Source organism: Akebia trifoliata, chromosome 3 (genome assembly GCF_017979445.1).
Source record: "Akebia trifoliata isolate Shusen 1 chromosome 3, ASM1797944v1, whole genome shotgun sequence".
NCBI classification, from domain to species: Eukaryota; Viridiplantae; Streptophyta; class Magnoliopsida; order Ranunculales; family Lardizabalaceae; genus Akebia; species Akebia trifoliata.
In genome coordinates, this window is record NC_141377.1 from 54,174,468 (window position 1) to 54,199,531 (window position 25,064).

General features: G+C 35.4%; 1 protein-coding gene across 2 annotated transcripts in view; it reads right to left on the reverse strand.

Moving 5' to 3' along the window:
* Positions 1-237: 237 nt before the first annotated feature.
* LOC147408017 (uncharacterized) overlaps positions 238-25,064 on the reverse strand; it is a 28,410-nt gene continuing 3,583 nt past the window's right edge. The window contains exons 6-24 of one of the 2 annotated variants that reach the window (XR_015176942.1): positions 23,313-23,745; positions 22,998-23,221; positions 18,344-18,539; positions 18,033-18,178; positions 17,780-17,954; positions 17,592-17,645; positions 16,124-16,303; positions 15,002-15,114; positions 7,341-7,517; positions 6,044-6,101; positions 4,078-4,137; positions 3,762-3,803; positions 3,538-3,668; positions 2,786-2,921; positions 2,625-2,702; positions 2,328-2,444; positions 1,363-1,425; positions 969-1,129; positions 238-842 (exon numbers count right to left, since the gene is read on the reverse strand). Coding sequence is in view for 1 of the 2 variants with exons in the window: in XM_086436843.1 (XP_086292969.1) it covers positions 1,049-1,129; positions 1,363-1,425; positions 2,328-2,444; positions 2,625-2,702; positions 2,786-2,921; positions 3,538-3,668; positions 3,762-3,803; positions 4,078-4,137; positions 6,044-6,101; positions 7,341-7,517; positions 15,002-15,114; positions 16,124-16,303; positions 17,592-17,645; positions 17,780-17,954; positions 18,033-18,178; positions 18,344-18,539; positions 22,998-23,221; positions 23,313-23,745 (2,464 nt within the window). In the remaining variant the exon portion in view is untranslated. Of the gene's footprint in view, positions 1,130-1,362; positions 1,426-2,327; positions 2,445-2,624; positions 2,703-2,785; positions 2,922-3,537; positions 3,669-3,761; positions 3,804-4,077; positions 4,138-6,043; positions 6,102-7,340; positions 7,518-15,001; positions 15,115-16,123; positions 16,304-17,591; positions 17,646-17,779; positions 17,955-18,032; positions 18,179-18,343; positions 18,540-22,997; positions 23,222-23,312; positions 23,746-25,064 lie in introns of both variants that reach the window. The other variant, XM_086436843.1, reaches the window with a different exon arrangement.

The following is a 25,064-nucleotide window of genomic DNA, read 5'->3' on the forward strand; positions in this document are numbered from 1 at the left end:
GTTTCTATCCTGAAATGGTTGAAAAAAATTGCCATTTTTTCACTGATTGAATTTTAAATTTGGGAGTTAGTTGGAGGTTCGGTAGCTGTCTATTTTCAAAATCTTGGATCAAACCCAAATGCAAAAATTAAAAAATTGGGAATTGTTCTGTTTGTATGCAAGTTTTTTCCATTAAATCTAAGAGGACTTAGAATCTTATTTAGTAAGGTAAGTGTCAGTGATTTGAAAACCCATGGATTTTTCTCAAATTACCCCCAAAAAGGCCTTTGATGCTCATGAAGAATCCACATTTAAAATACCACAGAACACAAACAAAACCGACAACATTGAAGCAACTAGCTACTCGACAAGCACACTTGCTTGAACGAGGGCCGTCTTCCTGCTGTTGTTCACCACCATGGAGGGTATGGAGCTGAAGACACTCGCATGGGAGATTCAGCACGAGTCTTCAGCAAATTACAAAGAAGAAAGGTCCGATTTAAGGAAGCCTATCAATCCTCAAGAGGAACTTTTGCTTGCTCTAGTACAAGCCATGATCAGAGGCAAAAAAAAACTTCTAAACCTTCTTCTCATTCTTGAAGAACTTCACCCAGTACGAAGAAGATGTCCATTCATGTCCCAACAATGAAGAAGAGGAATATGATTCACTAGAACGGCAGTACGGCTTCAGAAGCAGAAAAGAAGACCATACACAAGGCAAATCTCACAGTGCCCATATTAGGCTTATTCTTGTTAATTCTTCAATAGAAACAAAAAACAAAAAAGTGGTGACCTCTGAACCGGGTAACTCTGGAACATATATTTGAGTATGGCTATTTACATGGCTGAGAAGAACCTACGATCTCTTGTCAGAAATCCGAAGAACCCAAACACATTGTCAATAATCTCAACCAATAATTGGGCGAACAGAAAATCCATGAAAAAAAGGAACAATATCTATTAGCAGTAAATCCATTGTTGAAACTGACCTTGGGATTGGTTGACGAAAAATGGGCATCTAAGTTTTCAAGTATTTCATCGGTCGGAAAAAAAAGTCTCCCAAGTATTTCTATTCCAAATCTGGGTCGGTTGAAAGTTGCTCTTCCAACATTTTCAGCAGATCATAGTATTCAGTAAAAGCAGGTTGCGACTGGAAAATAAACACAAAATTAAGAAAATCACGACTGCCAACTAAATTGCATGCGTGGTATCACTATTATATTAGAGAGCTTCTATTGCCACACAAACTTTTGCTAATAGCACCCCAATTCATATGAAATTACTGAAGAATTATCACACACCTTGGGGTGCTCTTAGTAAAAGTTGGCATGGCAAGTAAAGCTCTTTTATATTATCATGGAAGCTATAAACGGAGAGACATACCTGAAGAGTGAAGCTGTATGCTTTCCATAACCGCATATCATTTCGGAAAAGATCAAAAAGAACCTGTGTAGAAGGCATCGCAAAAATTTCAGAAATGATCAAGGATGTGAGATGTGAAAATTTCAATTCAACCTCATATTTTTGAGGGTATTTACTTGGGTCTCATTTGGCCAGCTCCACTTTCAAAAAAAGTGCTTCAATGGAATCAGTTCTATAAGAATTGTGATTGTGATATTGCTTGTTTGCCGGGTGTTCAGCAAAGTGCTTTTTGAAGTCTAGAAGCTGAACAGTGTTTGTGAAAAACAGCTTCCAAGGACATTTTGGCCATTACATAGAAAAATTGATCATTAACTTAAACTCTATAAAGCATCAGGTGCATTTTTTTATGAACTGGTGGTAAGCTGGACTTGAACCAGTGACCTCAAAGTTGTTTAGTCATGTGTCAAACCAATGGGGGCATTTTGACCATTAAGTTGAATATATCATGACCATTTTTGTCCAGAAAAATTCTTTTTTTCTTCTTCCTCCTAAAAGAGCTTTTAGGGAGAAAGCTAAATTCCGTCACCAAGAAGCTCAACCAAACACTACCTTACCACTAACATAGCTTGAATGCATTTTATCCTTTAAACGTGATATTATATATTCAGTCATATTGATCATCATATAACTGTATACAGTCTAATATTTATGATATTAAACCATTAAAAAAAGACACAAAATGAACGAGTCTGCAAGCACTAAAGCACCATGTAAAAAGACAGGTAACAAAAACATCTGCTAGCAATAAAGGATCTCACCATTCATGGGAACCAAAAAAGGATCATATTTCATTGAAAAATGGATCTCACTAGAAGCCATTTAAAAACAAGAAAAAAATCTTAATATGCTTCTTATTCAAGGATAAAAGTTAGATTGCCACCAAAATAGGTGTTGGAGTTCTATATGATCAAACAAGCCAGTTATACCTCTGGACGTCTCAAAAGAGTAGCAAGGACAACAATCCACTCCTTAAACTTGACAGAGCACATGTGAGCCAAAAGGAATTCAGCATCCAGTCGGCTCTGCAAAGTACTCATTTGAAGCTGCAAACATAGAATAAATTAGAAAATCACCCAAGGAAAAAAATAACACTAGTCACTCAGATAGATTCATAATAAAAATCATAATTTGGCCGACATTCCACATGCGAGTCAAATCTTGAAAATGGCTAACATGTTCATCATATTTATTCTTTAAATGAAAGTCAGGTTGGTGTCTGATACCTTTTGCCCAATTAGTTCAAGTCCCGAAGCAAAATTCTCCAAACGAGCAGATCCATTTCTTTCTCGTTGAAGATATTCCTACAATAAGTTGTAAGCAATCATTGCAAATTTTTGAAATGGCTGAAGAAAAGTAGTCTAAATAAGAAATACGGGAAGCTCACCACAAGATCAAACTGGGTGCCCTTAACGAAAGCGACAAGCTTGGAAAGCTCTTTCCCTGACATTAAATAGCTAGCATGGCTTTCTAAGATGTTCTTAACTGAAGCAAGATGTGCATTCTTCTCTTTGAATGAGGGGCTGCTCCAGTATAACAGTGCCACATTAGACCACCATCAATCAATTATGAGCTCAAAAATCAAAACTATAAGAATTTGATGAAGTATGCTACAACGGCGAAGTACAGAAGTACATAATTACAGTAACATTTAGAGCATCGTACTTCAAAGCTATGTTTTAGAACTCGTCAAGTCAACTAGAAATTTTGCTAAGTCAATTTGACTCATTTCGATTTTGATTAGACTTGGTACTAAAATTGCTTTCAATCAACGTGCTGAGACGACTTGGAAATGCCCCAAGTCGGATTAGACACTCAACTGAGTTATACTGTAATATTTAATGTTTTTTTCTTTTAGGGAAAAAATAAACAGAATTCTTAATTTTATATATTTTAAATGCTTAATCAATTTAATATATATTTATCGGACTCATCTGAGTCGAACCCAAGTCATCAAGATAACTTGACTAAATGGGCAATCAAGTTGAGTTTTGAGGGGTCAAGGGTTGGATAATGCATGCGAAATTGTTTCCAGCTAAATTACCAACAGCAATAATATACAAAAGTAGAAATGGCATTTGGAAGCATCCATATCACACCCATTGATTACAATGCCCATTTAAGGAATGTGTTTTTTACCTTCTAGATTCAAATGATTGTTTCTTGTAACCAGAACTAAAAAGAAAATAACTCAAGAATCTTGGGGAGAGTTTGTCTGATTCTGCGTTTGGATGTTCATATTCCCTTCCAGATCTCAACAAGAACCTCACCTGACAAAAACAGAAATTTTCCCTTTAAAAACATGGAATAATGCAATATTTCTTCCAACTAAAAGATGCATATGATGATGACCCAAGTAATACCAGCTCCCCAGCAAGTTCATATAAAGATTCATCAAGAGTTGCCTGCAATGAGTAGGTATTTTTTTGTCACTGTTGAAATAGCAATTAATAGAAGCAAGAAGAAAATGAAAAAACAAAAACAGAAACAAATAGAAGAAATGAAGATAAATAAGAGAGCTTCTATTGCCACACCAACTTTTAAGAACAGCAACCCAACATATGTGTTAATTCTTTGGTGATTTACATATGAATTAGGGTGCTATTAGCAAGAGTTGGTGTGGCAATAGAATCTCTCATAGATAATTATGACGTTAAAAAGCAAAAATCATGTGTTTACCTGTAATAAACGCAGCGCACAATACTGACTCACGGCTGGACCTTCAAGTTTGGCAATTACCTGTTGCATTCATCAAGACGTGAGAATGTACAAGATAAACTTTAGCATGAATAACAGATGTTGAAAAATCTAGCTTTCAAACCTGAACTAAAACAAAGTCAAATTCTTGACAAAAGGGGCCAATAATAGAAGAAAGAAGAAAAGTTTCAGGGGACTCCAAGTCTCCAATAGATTAAGTATTTTACCTTTTTTAGTAAATTAATTTTATTATTATTTATAATAATGTATGGGTTTAATATTTATAGTAAAGCATAAAATTGGTATTTACAGTAAATTTGTGTTTTAATACTTTTAGTAGATTCGATAGTAAGAGTTTAGTAAATTGAGTCTCCTCAGGAAAGGTTTTATACTTAATTGAGTGAGGAAAAAGTTCTAGAATTTAGAGTTCTTCTAATTTTCTTAGTAAGTTGGTAGAAGTTTAACTTGTTTTACAAGTTAAGGAAAGAAAATAGGAGACATTAGGAACCCCTATAAATACCACAAAACAACCAATTTATCATCCGAGGTCTATTATACATAAGGTTTGAGAGATTGAGGATGATGTTGCCCATAGAATTAGAGTTGATGGTTAAAGTGGAGGTGTGCTTATGGAGTATTATGTGATAGATGCATACCAATCAAACTAAAAAAAATTATAAGATGGTCGTAAGGCCAGGTATGCTTTATGGAGCTTAATATTACATCATGTGAATAAGCATAGAGGAGATGAGGATGTTGATATGGATTGCCTAGCCAAAAAAAAGAGGATGATGAGATGGATGAGTGAAAAACAAGGAAATATAACATTAGAAACAAATGCATTTGGGAAATATATAGGTCTAAGTATCCAATTGGAGATACAATAAGGAAAAGTCAGTTGAGATGGTTTGGGCATGTTCAACGAAGGCTGTTTATAGACCTAGTTAGAAGAAATATTCAAGTTGAAGGTCCTAAGAGAGTAAGAGGAAGACTTAAATGAACATGGTTGAAGATAGTGAAAGTGGATAAGAACTAATTATCAATAACAAAAGACTAGTGGAATGGAGGAACAAGATTCATTTAACCAACCCCAAATGTTCATTGATGTGGTTGAGAAAGTAGGAGCAAGGAGATGACATATCAACCACGTGCACAACTACGAAAATGATCTTTCTCTATGTTGATTGGGTAGGCTCTCCTGTTGATCATAGATTTACAAACAATTAACGCTTCTGAATGGTGAAATAGGATTCACGTTGCTGACCCCAATAGAATTACTTAATGAAACCTAGTGGAGGAGTTTCTTTATAAATAATCCCTCACCTTTTGGAAGTATCTTGATGGTCCGGATAAACTTATTCTTTCTCATGGTCCCTTACCCCTCTTTCAATCGTTGAGATCAATCTTTGCTCCTAATGTCTAGATCATTGATCTCGACAATTTAACTTGAATTGTCGAGATCAAAGATTGAAATCGTCAAAATCAATTATTATATATCATCGATCTCGATAATTGAACATGAATCGTTGAGATCAAACATTCAAATCGTCGAGCTCGACAATTCAAATTGTCGAATCTCTGGTTTGAGTTCACCATTTTATCGGCGTTAAGGACCATTAAGAAAGAAAGATTTTTACTAACTGGATTGTTAAGATACCGTCCTAAAACTCAGGGAGCATTTAGAAGCACGACCCTCTGCCATGTAATTTTCCCTAAATTTAAATACTTTTAATTATCAAAAAAGGTTTGTTGCCGACCCAAATGTTTTGGCTAAGGCATGGATACTGATGATAACATTTAGCATTTGTAATTGGAAGCTAAGAGATATGAATGATTAAGAAGTAAATCTGAGGTTATTTTATCAATTAAAAGTTCAAAACAGGAGCATTGCCACAATGTATTGGAGTTCACTAGGCTCAAGGAATTTTTACAAGCATATGAATCTTACTAGTATATAGCAGGCTGCAGTACGGTACCATCTTCTTTGGAAGCATTCCTCAAACAACCTGGAAAGAAAAATAAATAGTACAATGATGATAGGAATGACAATAAGAACAAAAAAAGTACTTCAAATTCAGGCTCCAATTTACTGTAAACCGCACTAGTCAAACATTGGACTACTTGTTTCAAAGAAAGCAATGTAAGTTCATTGCCATGAGATAATTTGATTCCAAACATATAATGCAGCAAATCCACTTGTCAGATCATAGTTATTATGAAAAGGCATTAATCGTTTCGAAGATATCAACTATAGATAGTAGAGAAACTAATATTCACTCATCTTTCATTGTTCAGCTTCTTGATTATGATATACTCCTTACCTTCTATATAGTAGTTTGAGAATGTCTCATGTTTTTAAGTCATCAAAGCCAGAGATATGTTTTTACGTAATTCTACCCAGAACAGGTCTTCTCAAGGTTCGAAGTTTCAGGATCATCCTGAATGGAGATGAAGTAGTCTAGGACAATCTAGGAAGGATGCATTGTAAGATAAATGTGAAAAGCAGAAATCCCCTGAAAATCCTAGAAATCCAAAAAAAAAAAAAAAAAAATTTGGAAAAAAGAAAAGAGACACCAACAATCTGCATTATACATTATATACATCTATATCTGTTGTTCCACACATTGATTAGTGTGATCGCTAGAACTACCACTATCAATTTGTAAAGATCTTAACCTTGCAGAGAACGATTTATAACAGATCTTATGTGATTTCTGAACCACATAAGAATCAAAAGTCTCCCAGGACAATCCTGATCCATCACAGGATTGTCTGAAACAACCGTGATATTTTTAACTAATTGTATTTTTCCATCTGTGCAATAAGTTGAGGACAAGTTATTAAGTGGCCATGCAGGTGGACCACAAGGCTAGTCCCTTTTCCCTTTGAATTTGCATCAACATGTGGTACCAGGTTTATTTATTAAAACAGATGCCCACTTACATCGATCAGATCAAAAAGGGACCTATGGTCAGCTAATTTGATTATTATGATCTGTGACATAATTTGATTATTATGATCGTTACTTAGAATTATAGCTGTTTTCAGCGATCAAGCTTTTTTACATACATGCCTACACTGACCAAAATAGGCAAGAAAATCGAAATTCAATATCTGGAATAAAATCATGATTACATCAACAAAAGATGTGAAAATCTGAGAAAAGAGCCGGGATCGAAGAAAGTAATACCTAAGCTACACAAAAGAGGTAAAATTAAGATAAAATTTGAAGTAAAAAAACATACTCTGTTGATCTTCCAGCAGCAGAGAACAAATCTGCCCAATGTCGCCCATCAGTTTTTCTTGCTACACTTACAACTACATCAAGATATTCAGGAAAATTTCTGATTAAATTGCAAGTCTTCACCAACAGACTGGTAGCACTTTTAGGTAGAGAAGAATGGTTCTTGTTTGTATTTTGCCTGTAAAATAGATTCATCATGATTTAGATAACAGATATTCAAACAAACATAAATGTAAAGCATCAACGATACAGACCAAAGAAGGAAAAGGAATGATCCATGAGAAAAAATCAAAGTACAATCACTAGATAACTATGCCCCACCGACCACCACTACTACACTCCATTTAAAAGTTTTAACTCCACATGAGGTTATACACTAGTTGTGGTGAACTACATTATTTTGTTTTCTTTTGATAAGCAAAATTACGTAGGCTAAATCAGTGTTTTTAGTCGCACGAGACTTGCACCTCAGGGTGAGACTCATTAAAAATGGCTAGAGGCGCAAGAAAGAAACGTAAAAAGACAGTTGAGTTTTACACCTCAGACTAAGAGCCCCTAAAAGATGTATGAATCAGTATTAGGCTCAAATCAGGCATAAGACTTTTGACAGAGCTGCACATCTCACGCAGGTTTTCCTGTTTTTGCAAGACCATGTATTGATCGTATTTTCAATTAAAATATATATTGAATTTCATCTTACTGCTAGCATTCAACATAATTAGAGTATTTTTACAAATAAATTCGACTATAAATAATAATATATTTAAAGAAAGATATACTTTTTTAGCTTTTAGTATTACACAAGGAAATTATTGACAAGACAAGACAAGAATTTAATTGTATTTTAGTAATACACATAATAAGTTATTTACGTCAGAAACTTTTAATAATTTAAATATAAACATTTCTTCCATATTTTATATCATTATTAGTGTAAGGCATTAAAACTTGGAAAATGCAGCGGCTACCTATTATTTTAGTTTTCAATATTACTTATTTAAGTAGGTTACATTATTTATTTAAAAATACCATGCATGTGAGATTTATGCCTTATGCCTCAAGGCATAGGCCAGGAAGCTCGCCCCTCCATGCTTGAAAACATTGGGCTAAATAAAGGTACCTAAGATTTATAACAACTCTATAATACATATCATTGATAAATGTAAGATTTATTTTGCCATAGAAATCCAAGGAAACTTACCTATTACATGAGAGGAAAAAATTTAAAACAAACAAAATAACCACTAGAAAACAAGAAAACTTCGTACCTTACAACCTCACGTTACACATGAGGTCCAACGTAAATGGAAAACCCTCAAGAGAGACCCCCTTTAATTTTCAAATGATTTACACAAAAATAAAGTGAGTCCTAAAATGTAAATAATGACTTCAAGGGTGTCCCTACACATGGTTGAAAGTTTTGCAATATTTCATAATGTTTGTGCAAAATATTTTGGTTACAAGCGAGACCAAAACAAATATTGAATCATAAAAATTATATATTTGAGGATGTTTCGGACGAGGCTGTTTCAATTTTTCTCTCGGTTGAAACATTGCATCGAAACGAGATTTTAAACCTCCCTCCTTCCCATTGAAGAGATGGTTATTACATTCCTCCCAAATGCACCAACAAACCACAGAGGGAATGAAAACCTACATAATCCTTTCTCTAAACCTAAACGTCAACAAGAGCCAACTTTGAAAATGAAATGCCATGGACCCAGGAAAAATCCAACAAATATATAATAGGGAATTGAAATGGGACTAAATATCTCAAGCAAAAGAGAATTGGATTAAAAGGAGATAAATAGAATTGCCAATAGCTTTTTACATATAGCATAAATAAACGAAGGTGAGGCCCTAGACAATGATGTGGTCAATCGATAAAAATCTTGTCTAAATAAATCGACCAAATGAAGAAAACTACTTTTGTGGTCCCAAATAATTGAACCTAGAAAATATGATTACAGCGCATGGATAGGGATTGATGGAATGAATTGACCGAAAAAGCACCATCCCAACTCCACAACCATACTCATCAATCTTCCTACAAAGGAGTGATGAAAATGGCAAGCAAACTACAAACAAGTAGTAATAGATTCAACCACCCAATAATTAGCATTCCTCTGAAATCCAAATTCCAAAGAGATTTCCACCCCTGGCCGAAATATGAGACTCTAAATCAACAAACTCTTTTACGAAAAAAATGAAAAGTAGTTAGATAATTATTCTTTGAGTGGAGAGTAAGACAACTCACATCCAAGAGTGGGGTAGCGAAAGGGTCGCGGTTATGATGCGTGGAACGGTATTTTGAGGAGGCTTCCTCTGTTCAAGAAGAAGGTGAAGTTCAAGGTGGGAAGGGAATAAAATTATATTCTAGGAGGATTGGTGGTTTGGGGATCGTGCTTTGAAGGAGCAATTTCCTTATTTGTATAGGTTGTCAAGTAAGAAAGGGCACACAATTGCGGCATTTTAAGAAAGGGATGGGAATGAAGTGATGGGATTTTGGATTCAAAAGAATGTTTATAGATTGGGTACTCAAAAGGTTTGGAGAGGTTAACTGTGTGCTTGGAGTCCTCTGTTAGTCCTAACATGGAGGATAAAAGGAGATCATATGGAAACAGATATGGGAATTTTTCAGTGAAATCTTTGTACTTTGTTGGGTGTGCAAAAGTGACTAATAACTTTCCTCACTCCTTTATTTGGATAAAAAAATGTTCCATCCAAGATCTCTTTCTTTATTTAAGCAGTGGCAATTGAGAAGATTTTCACTTTGGATTAGTTGATCAAAAGGGGCTTCATTGATCCCAATTTCTTTGTCCTTTGCAAAGAGGAGGGAGAGTCCGCCAATAATATCCCGATGCATTGTCATTTTATACATCAGATTTGGTCTCATTTATTATCTTTGTTTTGATTGGACACTTGATTCCCCTCCTCTGTTCGTGGTTTGTTTGATAGTTGGTTGGTTTGCAACAATGTTTTCACTTTATCAATGGGATCAAGGATACTTCTAGCAAGAAATATATTGAAGGGTTGGCATCAGCCTATTCGAAAATTAAAGTTTATCAGAAGCTTGGTCTAAAATTCCTGAAAAATAAGTACAGGTGTATCATTTGGGGCCTTTTACCTTTTGTCATCTGTTGAAGAACATGGAAGAAAAGAAATGCTTGTGCGTTTGACAATAAAGAAAGCTTTGTTCAACAGGTGATTTTGTCTATCCTAGCTTTAGTGTTTCTTTGGTGCAAGCTCTACAAAGAATTTAGGAGCATTTTCTTTGAAATTTTTGTTGTAAGATGGGAAAGGGTTTGTAATTTGGATGTAGGATAATTCTTGGTATGAGGGCTAGTTTATAGTTATGTTATCTTCTTTGTATTTCCCGGGTTGATCACCTCGACTTCCTTTTTAATAAAATTGATCTTTACCTATAAAAAATCAATAATAAAACGAACTCCATATCAAGCCCATTAAGAAATACTAATAGTTTCTAACCATATCAAACACTTTGGTTTTATCAGGATACCCACCACCATAACTCAAACAATCAATATTTGCAGTTTTCTTTTTGTGATTCAAAAAACATATTAATAGTTCTCGATAAAAATAAAACATAATGATATTTATCTAATATTTCAAGTGGTAAAGACAATTATAATAACAAAAATAATAATAAATTTTATGGTAACATTTGTTACGAAAATGTAAATAGCATTGATGATTCCAGCATAAGAACTAACGCATATTTAAGTGATTTTGAGAAGAAGTTAATACGTTCGGGATATGTATACAAATATATTGGATTTACAAGTTCAGTGCAAAAATTGTTATAGAATAAATTATAGGAAACTTTTCGGTAGAAACCGAATGTTTGTGAACAACGTGTATACCTTTTGAAAATGAGTAGTCAAATAAAATTGAACTTTTAATTAATCCATACACTTGAGATCCTATCCAAAAATACATGGTTTCTATATAGCACAATAAATTATTTTCGGAGGAACAACCTTTAAAGACCATATTCATTCCTAGAAGGAGTTAATGAAGCTGTTTTAAAGGCAAAGATAAATATTGGATTAAAGATAAAAAGGAGGCCAAGGTCGCCTACATACAAAGGGATAGGCAAAACAAGAACAAAGAAAAAATATAGCCAACAAAATCACTCAAACAGAACATAATAGCACCCACTAAATATGAAATCCTCAAAGAAGATTCTTTTATATTCCGTTAAAGTTTCCGCTCCTATAGAAAATGAGAGAGACAATAAAATATGGAAAAAGAAGGTATGTACATTCTTCTTCTTCAAGAATGAGAGTCGAGATAGGAAAGAAGATGCAAGAGGTGAGACTCGAGAGGAAAAATGAGAGATGAGAGGCAAGAAAAGAGACAACAAACAAGAGGAGTTGAAGAAAAACATAATTAAATTAGGGCTTTTCCCCCTTTCTATCAGGTTTGGGGGTATTAGAGAGGGTTCATCAAATTTAAAAACTAACCTTCAATTCTATGGAAAATATCTAAGACATCCTTAATATTTTAAAAAGGTTTAAGGTTTGTAGGTCAAAGATTCAAGAATTCAAGAGTTCTTAAATTCAAGAAAATCAAGAACTAGAAAATTTAAAAAAAATCAAGAAAAGATAAATAAGATTAGAAGGAAAAAAAATGATAGATTTACCTTGGAATCACTCTCACTGATTTACATGGCAACAACATTCAAAAAAGAAATCACACAATTCTGAAAATTTTATTCCAAAAGATAAAATAACATAAAGATGTGTTAAAAACAAAACCCTAAAGAGAAAAAGATTTAAGTTACCCTAAACTTAAAGATAAATTACAAAAAAAAGTCTAATTTCGTAACTTTCTCTCTCATAAATTTTCAACCCTCATAAACTAATAAAAAGACATACTAAAGTTCCCAAACATCTATACTAAGACAATGGGTCAATAAAATATGAAAATAAGCCCCAAAACATAAAAATAAGTTCAGAAAAGAAAAAGAAAAAAAAAACTCTACTCTTCAAACTTTGATTTACCTATTAGAAAATGCTTGAACAAAGGTGACATAGACTGGAGTAGGGATGTACAACTTTCCCATTACCCAAAACCCAACCCGGAACCGAACTAAAAAAAATGGAACCAAACCGAACCTGAACCAAAATATTTCGGTTCAGTTCTGGGTATTGCCTTTGAGAACCGACCCAAACCAAACCTGAACCCGAACCCGAACCGTGAGCCGAAAGTAATAATATGTATATTTTTATTCGATTTAACACAAATACTAAGTTGGCTAGTTGGTAAGACTAGTTGTGATTACCACATCTCAAGTTCAAGTCTTTTAAACCCCACTTAAAATTCTTTTTCTTTAAAAAAATTAGTCAATATCCGGTTACCCGAACCCAAACCGAACCAGAAGTTAAACCCGCAATTATCGATTCAATTTGGTTCTGGGTATTGCATATTGATGAAAACCCAAACCGAACCCGAAGAACATCGGTTTTGTTTCAGTTCTAGTGATACCCGACGTGAACCCAAAAATTCTGTTCGTTTCTACCCAAATGTACATGCCTAGACTGGAGAAAGGTCCAACACACTTGGAAGAGAGAAGAAATGAGACCAGAACATATTGGCTCCCTCACCATGAAATAGGTCTTAAACATTTTTCCACATAATTTGGGCATGACACAAAAGTATAGTTTGTCTACTTGCACTTAAATTTCAATCAAAAGGATCTTGTCTAAAGCAAATGCGCAAAAGAATAAAGTCACTCTAGACTAAAATTTTAACCCCCATATGAAAGATCCAAGGAATGTGAGTTTTGAGAGTATGTCATAAAAGGATCTAACTAAGAAGACTCTATTCTAACTTTTTATCAACACTCTATGGTCCTCCCCATGGAGAAAGTTGCAAAAACTTCCTAGGGCCTCAATCACACAATCCATTAAATCCACTTCCCTATCTTTGAGTTTCTTTTGAGATCCAGATCCCAAGAGAGACCATCACCTGACCAAACCATAAAAGTTCGAACTGCATGATTCTTTTTAATTTGACAAAGAAAATAGATTAGGTATTGTTTCTTCAACAGTGAATCCCCATTTATTGGTCCTCAAAAACCTAATTTACAACCATTTGTAAGCTTGAATCTAATGTCTTTCCTAAACTCATCCACTCCATTTTGGATGCCACTCCAAACTCCACAACAATATTTGGATCTAATCCTATAGTCTCTCATCCAAATTTCCATGCCTGAACTTTTGTACGATAACTTCCCACCAAAGACTCACATAATGCTTCCATATCTCCATAGCCATTCTACAACATTGTAGCTCTTGAGCATTTCTTCCCAATGTTACTGTGAATTCTAGCTTTCTCTCAACCATCAAAAACATAAATGACACTCCTATTATTTGGTATGCTGTAATTGCCTTTTTCCATAAAAGGCTAGTACTTTTTCTCTCTTTTGGATTTGATGCCAGGCCTGTGGGATTACTTCTTATAGACTTTACCAACTTACCAAGTTGGTACCTTCTAATAAGCTAGTATTTCAGTTACTGCCATTTGCAATATGTCAATATTCTTCGAGAGAATTCCATATACTAACAGAAATAATGTAAATGTGAAAGCAAGCAACATATGGTAGGAAATAGGTTCTTGCAAGTTCTGTTCCACCCAACCTCATTCATGTGCAAAATGGTCAAAAAATGTAGTTAAGTCCGTACTCGTGATCAGCGAATTGGCTACTGACTTAGGATATCAATAAACACGGGTAACTAGTTAATGAATATTTGTGGGGTTATCGATGTGGCAAAGTTGCTAAAAATTCGGATTGAATCATCACAGTAGTCGATTGATCAAATTGATTTTCGATTGATGAAATTAATTTAGATTAATCAAAATCCAACAAAAGTTCTCTGAGTCTACTACAGAATTTTTTCAATCTACCGAATTAATTTTCGATAGATCAAATTCAGAAAACTTTTTGTGAAGGGACCGCAACACTTTTTCAATCAATCGATCGGTTTGTTATTTATGAAACATATAAGAGATTATGTGATTCAATTCAGAGAACTGACTCTCTAAGGGTTCTAAAACATTATGTTCACATCCTAAAAATCCTCGATTGAGTTCCTCTGAGGTTCATGTGAAGAAAGACTTATCTTCAAGACTTTCGAATTGAATCAGTGATCCCCGCACAATCAAATCATGATTGTGTAAAGATTCCTTTCATCTTCAACCACAAAGCCCCACTTTGTGAAGAAAGACAGTTTGAAGATTTGAAGCTGAAGATCAAAAGGCTACTACCATTTGCAGAAACTGGTCATGGACTCGAGTCAGTTGGGTAATCTGTGTGTCTAGTACTTTTGTATTTGTATTAATTTCTTAGTGCGATTTGTACTTGAATTAGGTCGCATGATTTTTCCCATCAAGGTTTCTCCCGTAAAAAAAATCTGTTGTTTATGTGGTGTGTGAATGTTCATAATCAACTGAACAAGATAAACATATTTGTGCATCTATATTGGTCATATTGATTTAATCCATCTAGCATTTTAATTATTAATCCATAGTCAAGAGAAAGGATTAATGGAATTGCACATTTCTACATGAGAATCAGAATATTACCTCAAAATCGGATATCAAGTTTTCAGATTCAGAACATGAAATGAACGATACCTGGATATTTCAGCATCAAACACAGTAAAAAGAAGCCACTCCAAACAGTGGGAGAAATGAGGCTTTTCTGCAGATAAGCGCGCTAACCGTAAAGCTTCCTCATTTTTGTCCCTCTGTTGAGTAGAAACATAAACCAGAATTATATATTCATCAGGAAAAAAAAAACAAAAAAAAACATGAGAGCAACAGACATAGTTTCATGTATTTACTCATGTAACTCTCCAAAAAAAAAAAAAATTGTTTCAATGTCTTGGCCAGTATGTCTTGGATATGCAGCGATTCATTACTCCCTAAATCAACCGATCTCAACTTAAAGCTTTAAGCAGAAACAGTATTTTTGCATGACTCATACTGTATTTTCTCTTTCATGAGATCCAGAAAATCATTGACTGCCACGAATGAAAAGTTATTACCCTACAATTGACTCAAGCCTAAGAGATACATCTAAGTATACACAGAGTCTAAAAGATAAAGCTTTTCTCAAAAAATTTAGTCTCCACCCATTCTGTACTCTTTGGCCTCTGCTTTTCACCTTTAACAATAACCAAAAGTAATGCAACTCTCCTGATGGTAGCCAGGGTAATACAGAAATAACAAGACCCTACGTCATGAACCCATTAATGGAAACAATTACATAAAGTTGATGCAATCTATGAACAGCTGATAAAGCATATGCCATAGAGAAAGGCTTCATCAGGAACATGGAGTATAAACAAACCTCAAGGAAAATGTAGATAGAAGACTATGAAAACGGGCCAAAGTAAGTACAAATAAGCTAAGCATATCTGTATTTTTCTCTTGGGCTTAAGTACACTAGGTTAACATCAAGTCAATATTCCAGTATGCAAACATGGCACAATGGAGGACCTATGCATTAAAAGGCCCAATGATATTTCAGAAGGGCACTTAATTTTGATTTCATCCATCTCCAATAACATTCATTGATTAAGGGCGGGCTAAGAGATCCTTTGTTAACCCAGCAATACATTCATCACTCATTAGAATAATTCAGAAGCACCAAGGAAAGTCCAAGTCTTGCACTAGTTTAATGTGGTCTCCCTTACATGAACCTCAAAACTCATGAATCACTAATAGCAGGAAAAGAAACAATGAACTGTGTACCTGAAGAAGGTGCCGGAGCAGGCAATGCAATATTGTTTGAGCTTGAGGGGAAGGCTCAAAACAAGGAAACTCAGTGCATGCTGAAAATGACATTCTCTGGGAAACACCAACCACGACCCCAGCGCTTGGAAGAAGCCCCAGTGGGTAAACTTCACGATCAAATTCTAGCTCAGGATCCAACTAATACAATATATAACATGAAAATAATTAACACGAATGCCATTTCTATGTGTATCATGTGCATCAGATGATAAAATAAATAAGGATCAACGAAAAACACATTAGGACTTAGACCAAGCAGCCATGCTTCATGCAGAAGACCATTAATCAAGAAATCATGATTGTACAGATATTATAGGAGAGATAAATGAGTGTAAAACTTTCAAAAGACAAAAACAGAAAGGAATGCATTCAGGAGATTAAAGGGCTAGGAGAAGAGCTATAATAATATAAATAAGAGTCAATTGAGATGGATTGATCATAACCAATAAAGACAGATGACTACTAATGAGAGGCTCTAAAACAGGGCTTAAAACCGATCGGGGTTCGGGCCAGATATGAGTATGTCAATATCCATATCCAAATTGTTTATCTGGATACAAATCCAACTCGGATCCTACTAGCTAAAACCATATCCGAACCATTTTACTTTCATCAAATCCATATCCGGATCTAATCCGGCCGAATTAATTGATTCAGGTCTGTTGGGTCGGGTGGGTTAGATAATGTCAAATCGTTCAAAGTTATTTCAAATAAAATTGTTAAAATGTGACCAAATAGTGACTTGAACTCAAGACCTCTCCATTTTGAAGAGAAGCCTTGGCCACTACACCCAACTGTTGTTGGTTGATGAAAGATAGCTTGAAAAAATATAAAAATACAACTTGCAAAATAATACATAATTTGGTTCTTGGCGGCTATAGGGATGGATCTGTATCCGACTCAGGTCAAAGGCCATCAACCAATATCTGAACCATATTTTAATTCAGATATTCTTGATGGAACCAAACCCTCTAAATTCAGATTCGGATACTTGGATTTCAGATAAAAAACTCGTCCCATTTTAAGCCTTACTCTAAAAGTGTAAGGGACAGCCAAAAAACTGTAATTAGGATATGGAAGGAAAAAAAAAATGATCTGATCTTTGAGGATAGGGAGCACCTGCTTCACGAGATCACTTCGATTTGGGGGTCTATTTTCTTTGGGTGTAAAGTGTTTCAGGGATCTCGAGCAGATGGGATTGAGTTTGCAGTACTTCTGTCTAATAGTGCCGCAGCATGTGAGTTATGGGTGTGTTATATGCATGTGGCGGTTTACGTCTGGATGGTCATCTCAACTTTCCCCCTTTTGTAATAATTTTACTCATAAAAAAATGACATGAAATGAACAACAGAAATATATGCACAAGTAAATACGATCTGCACAGAACCTAAACCATATATTGTTATAATCATGGAAAGTATAGTACCTGCAAGAAATCCTCCTGTTTAAAGGAGTCAACACCAGGAGAAGGATACCAAACCTGCAATTATAAGCTTCCAAGCAGAATCTACATCAGCCAAGAAAACAGACAGAATGCCAAAATTGAAGAATTTATGAGTAACTATAACATACTCAACATCTTAGATAAATAATTTTGAAGAACCATATTGTTACCTGCATTCCTCGGTGACCATAATCTAACCACGAAACTTCCTCAATAAGGTTTTCTTTCTCCTCGGATTGACCACAAGTGACCCAATACAATTCCACTGAATCAGTGAGCTCCCTCTCATGCCCATCATCCAAATCAAGTAATGAAAGATCCCCATTTGTTCGAAGAATTAAACATCTGACAGAATATACAGCATTTAGCAGATTATGGTGTACGGGAAATACAATCATCATTTGGAAGGATGGGCACAAATACCTAGTAGGCTGACTGACTAAGGAATCAGATGAAGATGAAAAGTGGTTCTGTGAAATGCAGTCTCTTTGAGGCTGATCAGGAATGAAACGCATTGCTGCAGGATGGACCTTTGCAGTCATGATTGAAAGCTCTCGTACTGTAGAAAGCTGTTTGTCATTTTATTACTTACAACTGCATATAAGATAAGCATTCTAGATAGAGTATTTTACGACTCAAAACGACCAAAAGTTAGCACTTTTCAAAAAACAAAAACCATAAATGGCTTCAACAAGATCATAAAAGCAAAAGTAGTTCAGAATAATTTCCTGTACCTGCAAAACTGGAGTGCTGGAAGGCGACAATTCGCCTGAGATTTTCACATGAAAAATATGAACATCAAATGGACGATATGTGACGAGTATATAATCTTGAAACACATCCATGACCATTGGCTTGCCAAGCAATGGTTTCCGACTAAGTAAAGAGCTCTGATCAAGATGATATCTTGGATAAAAAAGTAATTCGTATCTGCAAGGATGTAATTAATTTAACTGTTATGAACTGCATATTAACAAACACATATAATATAGTTAAATCAATGTTAACTGCATATTATCAAACAAGTTTAATAGAAAAAGTAACACCTTCTAGTAATTCGTACTAGAAAGTGTGTATGCAAAAAATGGTATCAGAGACATGGCACCATTATTGTGTATCTCGAGGTAGTGATCAATGTGTATTCCAATGCTAATCCAATGCACGTCCCAAGAAGAAGATATGTACCATCTATTACAATGACATGTGGCTTAGTAACTAATGAAGTAAGATTTTAGGGAAAATAATCATTTGAGAAATATATGTACCTTCTAATAAGATGACATGTGGCGTAGTAACTAATAAAGCAAGATTATAGGGAAAAGAATCTTTTTTATATTTCTTAATTAATAGATACTCTCCTCAATCCCTTGATTTTTTTTTCTAGGTAAACAAATATATTCATTAAGCTAAAAGGAGGTCGAGAAGACCAACCACAAATACAAAGACGAACAAGAACTACAACAAAAAGAAAACAAGAGAAACACACTACAAAGAACACAATGATCCCACTTAAAAACAAACTCCTCAAAAAACACCCCTTTAAAAGCTCCATTCAATTTGCACCAATGAAACAGAAGACCAAGCACCGTCAAAATCAACTCCTGGATAGAGCTCTCTAGGCCCAAGAAGATTCTCCTATTTCTCTCCTTCCAAATGCTATAGCAAATGGCAAAAGGTAACGAAACCCAAAGAATCCTTTTCCTACCCAAGTCCAAAAAACATCGATTGCAAAGAAAACCCACTCCAACTTGAACAAACACAATAAATGAGGTCAATTTTGAAAGCAAATGAACAATTAAGTAACAAATGATCAACAGATTCCCTACTTGCCCGACACAAGCAACAAAAATTTGGAGTAACGAAAACCCTAGAGATAAGATGGTCTAAAGTTAATAATTTGTTCGAAACCACAAGCCAAGCGAAGAAGGAAATTTTTCAAGGAACCTTGGAACCCCAAATTACTTTGAAAGGAAAGGTAGCTAAACTTTGAGGCTCTAGAATTGATGTAGGACATCAACAATCCTAGTTAGATGTTTAATTTTATTTCTAGTTCTAGTAGAATTTTTATTTCATAATTATGTTAAGAGTACAATTCCTTGTTAGTTTCTAATTGTTTTAAATTCCTTTGTATTATTTAGACTATAATTAGAAAAGTGCATAGAAGTGTCTAATTTGAGTTTTAATAGGATTAAAAAATTAGTATTATATTATAGATAAGTTAGAAATGATAATTTTCGGTATTTTAGTACGATTCTAAGTTGTTATGATGGAGTTATCTATCTAAGGAGCTCCAAATCCGAAAATAATCAATCAATCAACAATCATCAATTCAATTATCTTTTCTCTCTTAATTACTTTTTAACTTTATGCTTTATTTTCTTTCAAGCTATTGTTTATTTATCAATTAAATCTATTGGTTCAAATTGATTTTGAGTGTTCCATTAAACACAACCTATCGAATCTATTGATTCACACGCTTCTGCTACGCCAAGAATGGCCTAGAAAAATCTTACCGAGAATTTTTTGTCCTTGCTACGAGTCCATACCCAAGAGTCGCTCCCTTAATTGATGAAACGCTGATGGTATTTGTAAGTAGTAGGAAAAGTTACCTATTAGGGAAGGATTGTTTTCTTTTTGTATTGAAGGGGTCTTCTACAAGGGAAAAAACAAAGGATGAAAAGGAAGGAAACCATGGTAGGCCTATGGGGAACTACTTTATAATAGGAGAATAATGTAACAATGACATGATAGCAGAATGGCTCTCCAAAGCCTGGGGACATAGTTCAAATTTGCAATAAATCCTATCAATAAATGTATTGTCTCTCTATTTTCTATGCATAATGTATGATCTTGTTTGATGTTACAAAGAGGAGAATTTGCTAGATGGGGGAAGATCTCAAGGAATCAACGGCATCAGGGATTTTCCCCCGGAGTTGGTATGCTCTAGCCTTATTTACATCTTGTGGGGCTAGTGTTTGGAAGAGTATTTTTAAGATATACAACCCTCTCAAAGATTGTACTAGCTTTTTATTTAGCTCGGGCTAGAAAATAAGATTTGGGATGACGTTGGGTGTGGGAAACACACCATCACAACACTGCATCTCTCAACACCCTTATTGTCAAGGATTGAAATTTAGCACTCTATTTGAACACCACCTCTTTCAAAGTCCTTTGTCAAACCATTGCAACATCACCTACTTTGGCACACCGTGTTGCCAAGAACTAACACCCTTGTTGTTATACCGTTGTTTGCTCACAATTCTTAGACTTTGCTAGCCTAAGTCCAAAAAGCATTACAACATCTCATGGTGCCCTTCTAACCTTCGTTGTTGTGGGCCTAACTAGATCGCCATATCCTTTCAAAGTTGTTGGCCTAGGTATAGCAAATTACCATCCTTGTATTTCGATGTCTTGTTGACCTTACTAACCCAAACTATTAAGTCTTCATAGTGTCCTTTTTGACATTAATTGGTTCAAACCCATCAAGTTTTTCATTGCCGACTCAGTATCAAAATTATGAGCGCCCTTTCTCGATGCCAATAATTCTTACAAGGTGTCGAAGTCAATTATGTCTCTAGAAAACCTTCACTTGACTACATTGAAGTCGTTCATGACTCCCAGCACCAGTAACATTGTTGGCTCAGTATCGAAGCTATCAATGCCTTTTCTCAATGTCATTGACTATATGCCAAAGTTACCAACAAAACCTCTCAACATCCTTGACTCCAATGGTTTACGATTGTAGTGGTTCACACTCCTCACTCCCCCAACTTTGTTGCCACGGAGCTAGAGTCTCTTACGTCACATGACACCCTTGACATTTTTAGCCCAACCGAATGCCTTCTATCAACAATATTGTTTTAATGCCAAAGTGACACTGAAACCTCATCTTAGCACCCTTGAGTTCGCTACCTGTAAGTTTTTTATGCCTCTCAATGCTCTTGACTTCTTCAGACAAATGCCAAAGTCACAAACACCTTGCCTCAATACCTTCGTTGACTAGATGCCGAAGTTATCTAACTTTTTATATTACCCTTGAATTCCATATTACACCTTTCAACGACTTTATTTTGCTATCCCATAAATGCTTACACCATTCTCAACGCTAATTGACTTAAAACTATCAAAAGTCGTCTATGTCCTGGTGCCCATTGACTTCACAGTGCTAAAGTTATGTTATTGTCTCCCTTACACTTGACTTTGTTAGTCTAGAGTCTAGACTAAAAAGTTGCTTGCACCCATGCATAGTCGCCCTTATAGTTGACTTTGTAGCCTTGTAATAACAAGGCATTGCATCCAAACTGTAGACGCTATTTGATTAGACTTTGTTGACCAATGTTAATAAGTCGCTTGCGTCTACATATCCTTACACCCGACTTCATTTATCCCGGACTAACAGGTCGCTTGTGCCCATGCTATATATGCCCTTAACATTTGATTTCTAGCCCATGCTAACAAGTCATTTGCACCCACGTTCTAGGTGCCCTTACACTTTACGAGGCTTAGTCTAGCGAACAAGCCACTTCTGCCCCTACTCTAGTCGCCCTATAAAAGTTGACCGTGCTATCATTTTAGGTACCCTCATGTTTTACATAGGTAGTCAACACTAATATGTCACTTGTGGCTTAGTAAAAGATTTCGTTAGTATAGACTTACAAGTTGTCTCTATTTTGTCCATAAGCATCTAACATTTGATCCCATTAGTCTGAACCAATGAGGTCATCAACATCTAAGTTGGTTCGATAACTTTCAGGTATGATATTAAATGTGAATAGCACATTTCGATTTTACACCAGCTAGCACTAAATGCTAAATTAGCATCTAGTCATCCTTTTAACTTTTGAGGAGCCTTGTATGATACCGTATGAGTAAAACCAATCAGGTCATGTGGCATGTTGTGTAAGGCACCACGCATAATGGCTTAACTTCATGAGCACGCCTAGTTGAACCTCCACAACGCAGATGTCACATTACGTCGACATCTCATGTTATAGAATTCCTACAGCGTCTCGCGGCATGTTGACATCGGCCTATGAAAAGAGTGTGGACTTTAGGGTAGCATAGGTGGACTTGATTGATGAATGAGGCATGATAAAAAGTAAGATTGACGGTCTTGTGAAGGAGACTTTGACATATCCGAGGAACAACAGCCCACTTTAAAGGATGAAGACTTGGCTGTGGGTATCTGTCACAGTTTTTGAAAACATTAGTGTGGATGATTGATATCTTGACCCCATTAGGGGAACATTAAAACACTGACGCGGGGTGCATTGGGTGTGCTACATGAGTGCCACACAAGGCTTACGCAAGTGGTAATTTTTGAACCTGTGAAAGGATGCTCAGTAGAACGATAAAAATCAAACGTAGAGATGAGGATATAGTTCTCACGAGTTGGAAGAATCAACGTAGTTGCATACAACAACAATTTTCCCCAACCATAACAGGCCTTTGCATTGGATTCTTTGTTCCTGGGAAATATCTCCAAAAAGACGCCATTTTTTGAAACGTAAATCATATAAGATCAGCCCATGGAGACCAGCAACTGCTAAGTACATCCCATCCTTGCTAGCAACCACATGTAAAACTGGCCAATTTTGGGATATGTAAGATACCTGGCAAAAAAAAGCACAATATGAGAATCAATCCATGTCAGACTCATAAGGAAGTTTGACAATTAAGCAATAGGCATTTTAAACACTTAACTGGAAGATTAAGATGTATTATTTTAAGTTCATCAGTATCTTCAGACTGCACAACAAGCAACCGATCTTCACCATAAATTACTTGACGAACATGTGTCGTACCCGAAACTCCTCTGTTAAGGCAACATTTGCCAAAAGAAAATGAAAGAATCCTCTCGGAAGACCCTTCCTCAATAGCATAAAGCCTATATCCATACTCATCCCATTGCATCAATGAGGTCCCTCCCATCAGAGGTTCATATTTAAAATCCTGGTTTGGCTTTACCATCGGCGATGAGACAGAATTTAAACCAATTTGACGGATTGTACACATCAAACGGCACCCAGATACTGACCAAACTGTAAGTCCTCTTAACTTCCAGCCAACAGCAAAAGCAGAATTATCAGGTGTCCAAGCTATATAACTGATGGAACCAGTGTCCTCCACAGAATATCTGCATCGAAATCATAATAAAGTATAAGAAACTTGTGGGAATTCTCACAATCTCTAAGAAAAATATGAATGGCACGCATTAGAAGAATGAGATAACCGAATGTCACTCAAAATATAAAAAACAGATGTTTGAGAACGGAATCATTGTTCCGTAGCAGGCAGATTACAGATTATATTTACAAAGTATAGCATCAATGAATAGTACCAAGTGAAGAAATTCACAAAAAACTAATGCAAAGGAAGCCAATATTAGTATTTCCAGTGGAGCAATAACAAATCCAAACAAAATATTACAAAATGGCACTTGGCAAAAAAAAATAGATTAAAAAACGGAGAAGTAACAATCAAAAGAGAACCATCTGAAATCTACAAATTCAAGAATATAGAAATGGCTGAAACAGAAGTATCAGTTTCTTTCTGATAAAAGCAAGAATTTACTTATAAAAATAATTAATAATAATCTTTTACAGAAAAAAAAAATGGAGGAACAGAAAATAATTACAATTGATGGGGGGGGGGGGGGGGAAATTTAATATCTAATGGCCAACGATGGCATCCAGATCACATTTCTAGCTAACGAGTCAGTGATCTTACTGCAACTTCTCAAAGTATGGCCAGAATTCAAAAGTGAGAGATGTAACAATTATTATAATCTAAAATTTCAATTTTTCTCATCAGGTCCCACTTTGTAGGGATGCAACTTGGTCTGATTCAAACCGAGAACCGAACTGAACCAATAGCTTTGAGCTGGTTTGGTCCGGTTTGGAACAGGTTATGGTTTGGTTTTGGGTTAAGAAAATGGAGAACCAATCAATTTGGTTTGGTTCTCGGTTCGAGGCTTGTAGAAAATCGAACCCTTAATGCCTTACTACTTTTAAGGAGTTAGGACATAGATTAATGACGTTTTTTTAGGAATAGATTAGTGGCTAATTATGTTAAATTTCATGTTATTTTTTTTTTTTTTTTTCTTCGAAAATATGTTGCTACCAAGCAAGTTTATAAGATATTGGAAACCCATGGAACCAAACCAAACCGAACCGAATGTCCTTTGTTCGGTAAGGTTTGGTTTGGTTCTACGGACAATTTGGTTCAGTTTTGGTTCTTATTTAGTGGAAATGACCTATTTTGGTTCGGTTCTGATTTGGCCCCAGACCAAACCAAATTGCACCTCTACCACTTAGTATCCCAAAATCTTGGGAGCCAGGCAATAAAGAGCAATAATTTTTTGGTAGTTCACTGGTGAAGTGTAAGAGATTATAGTTTGCATGTCGCATGCCACAAGACCACCAAAGAAAGCCAAAGCAGATGTAAGAAATGAAT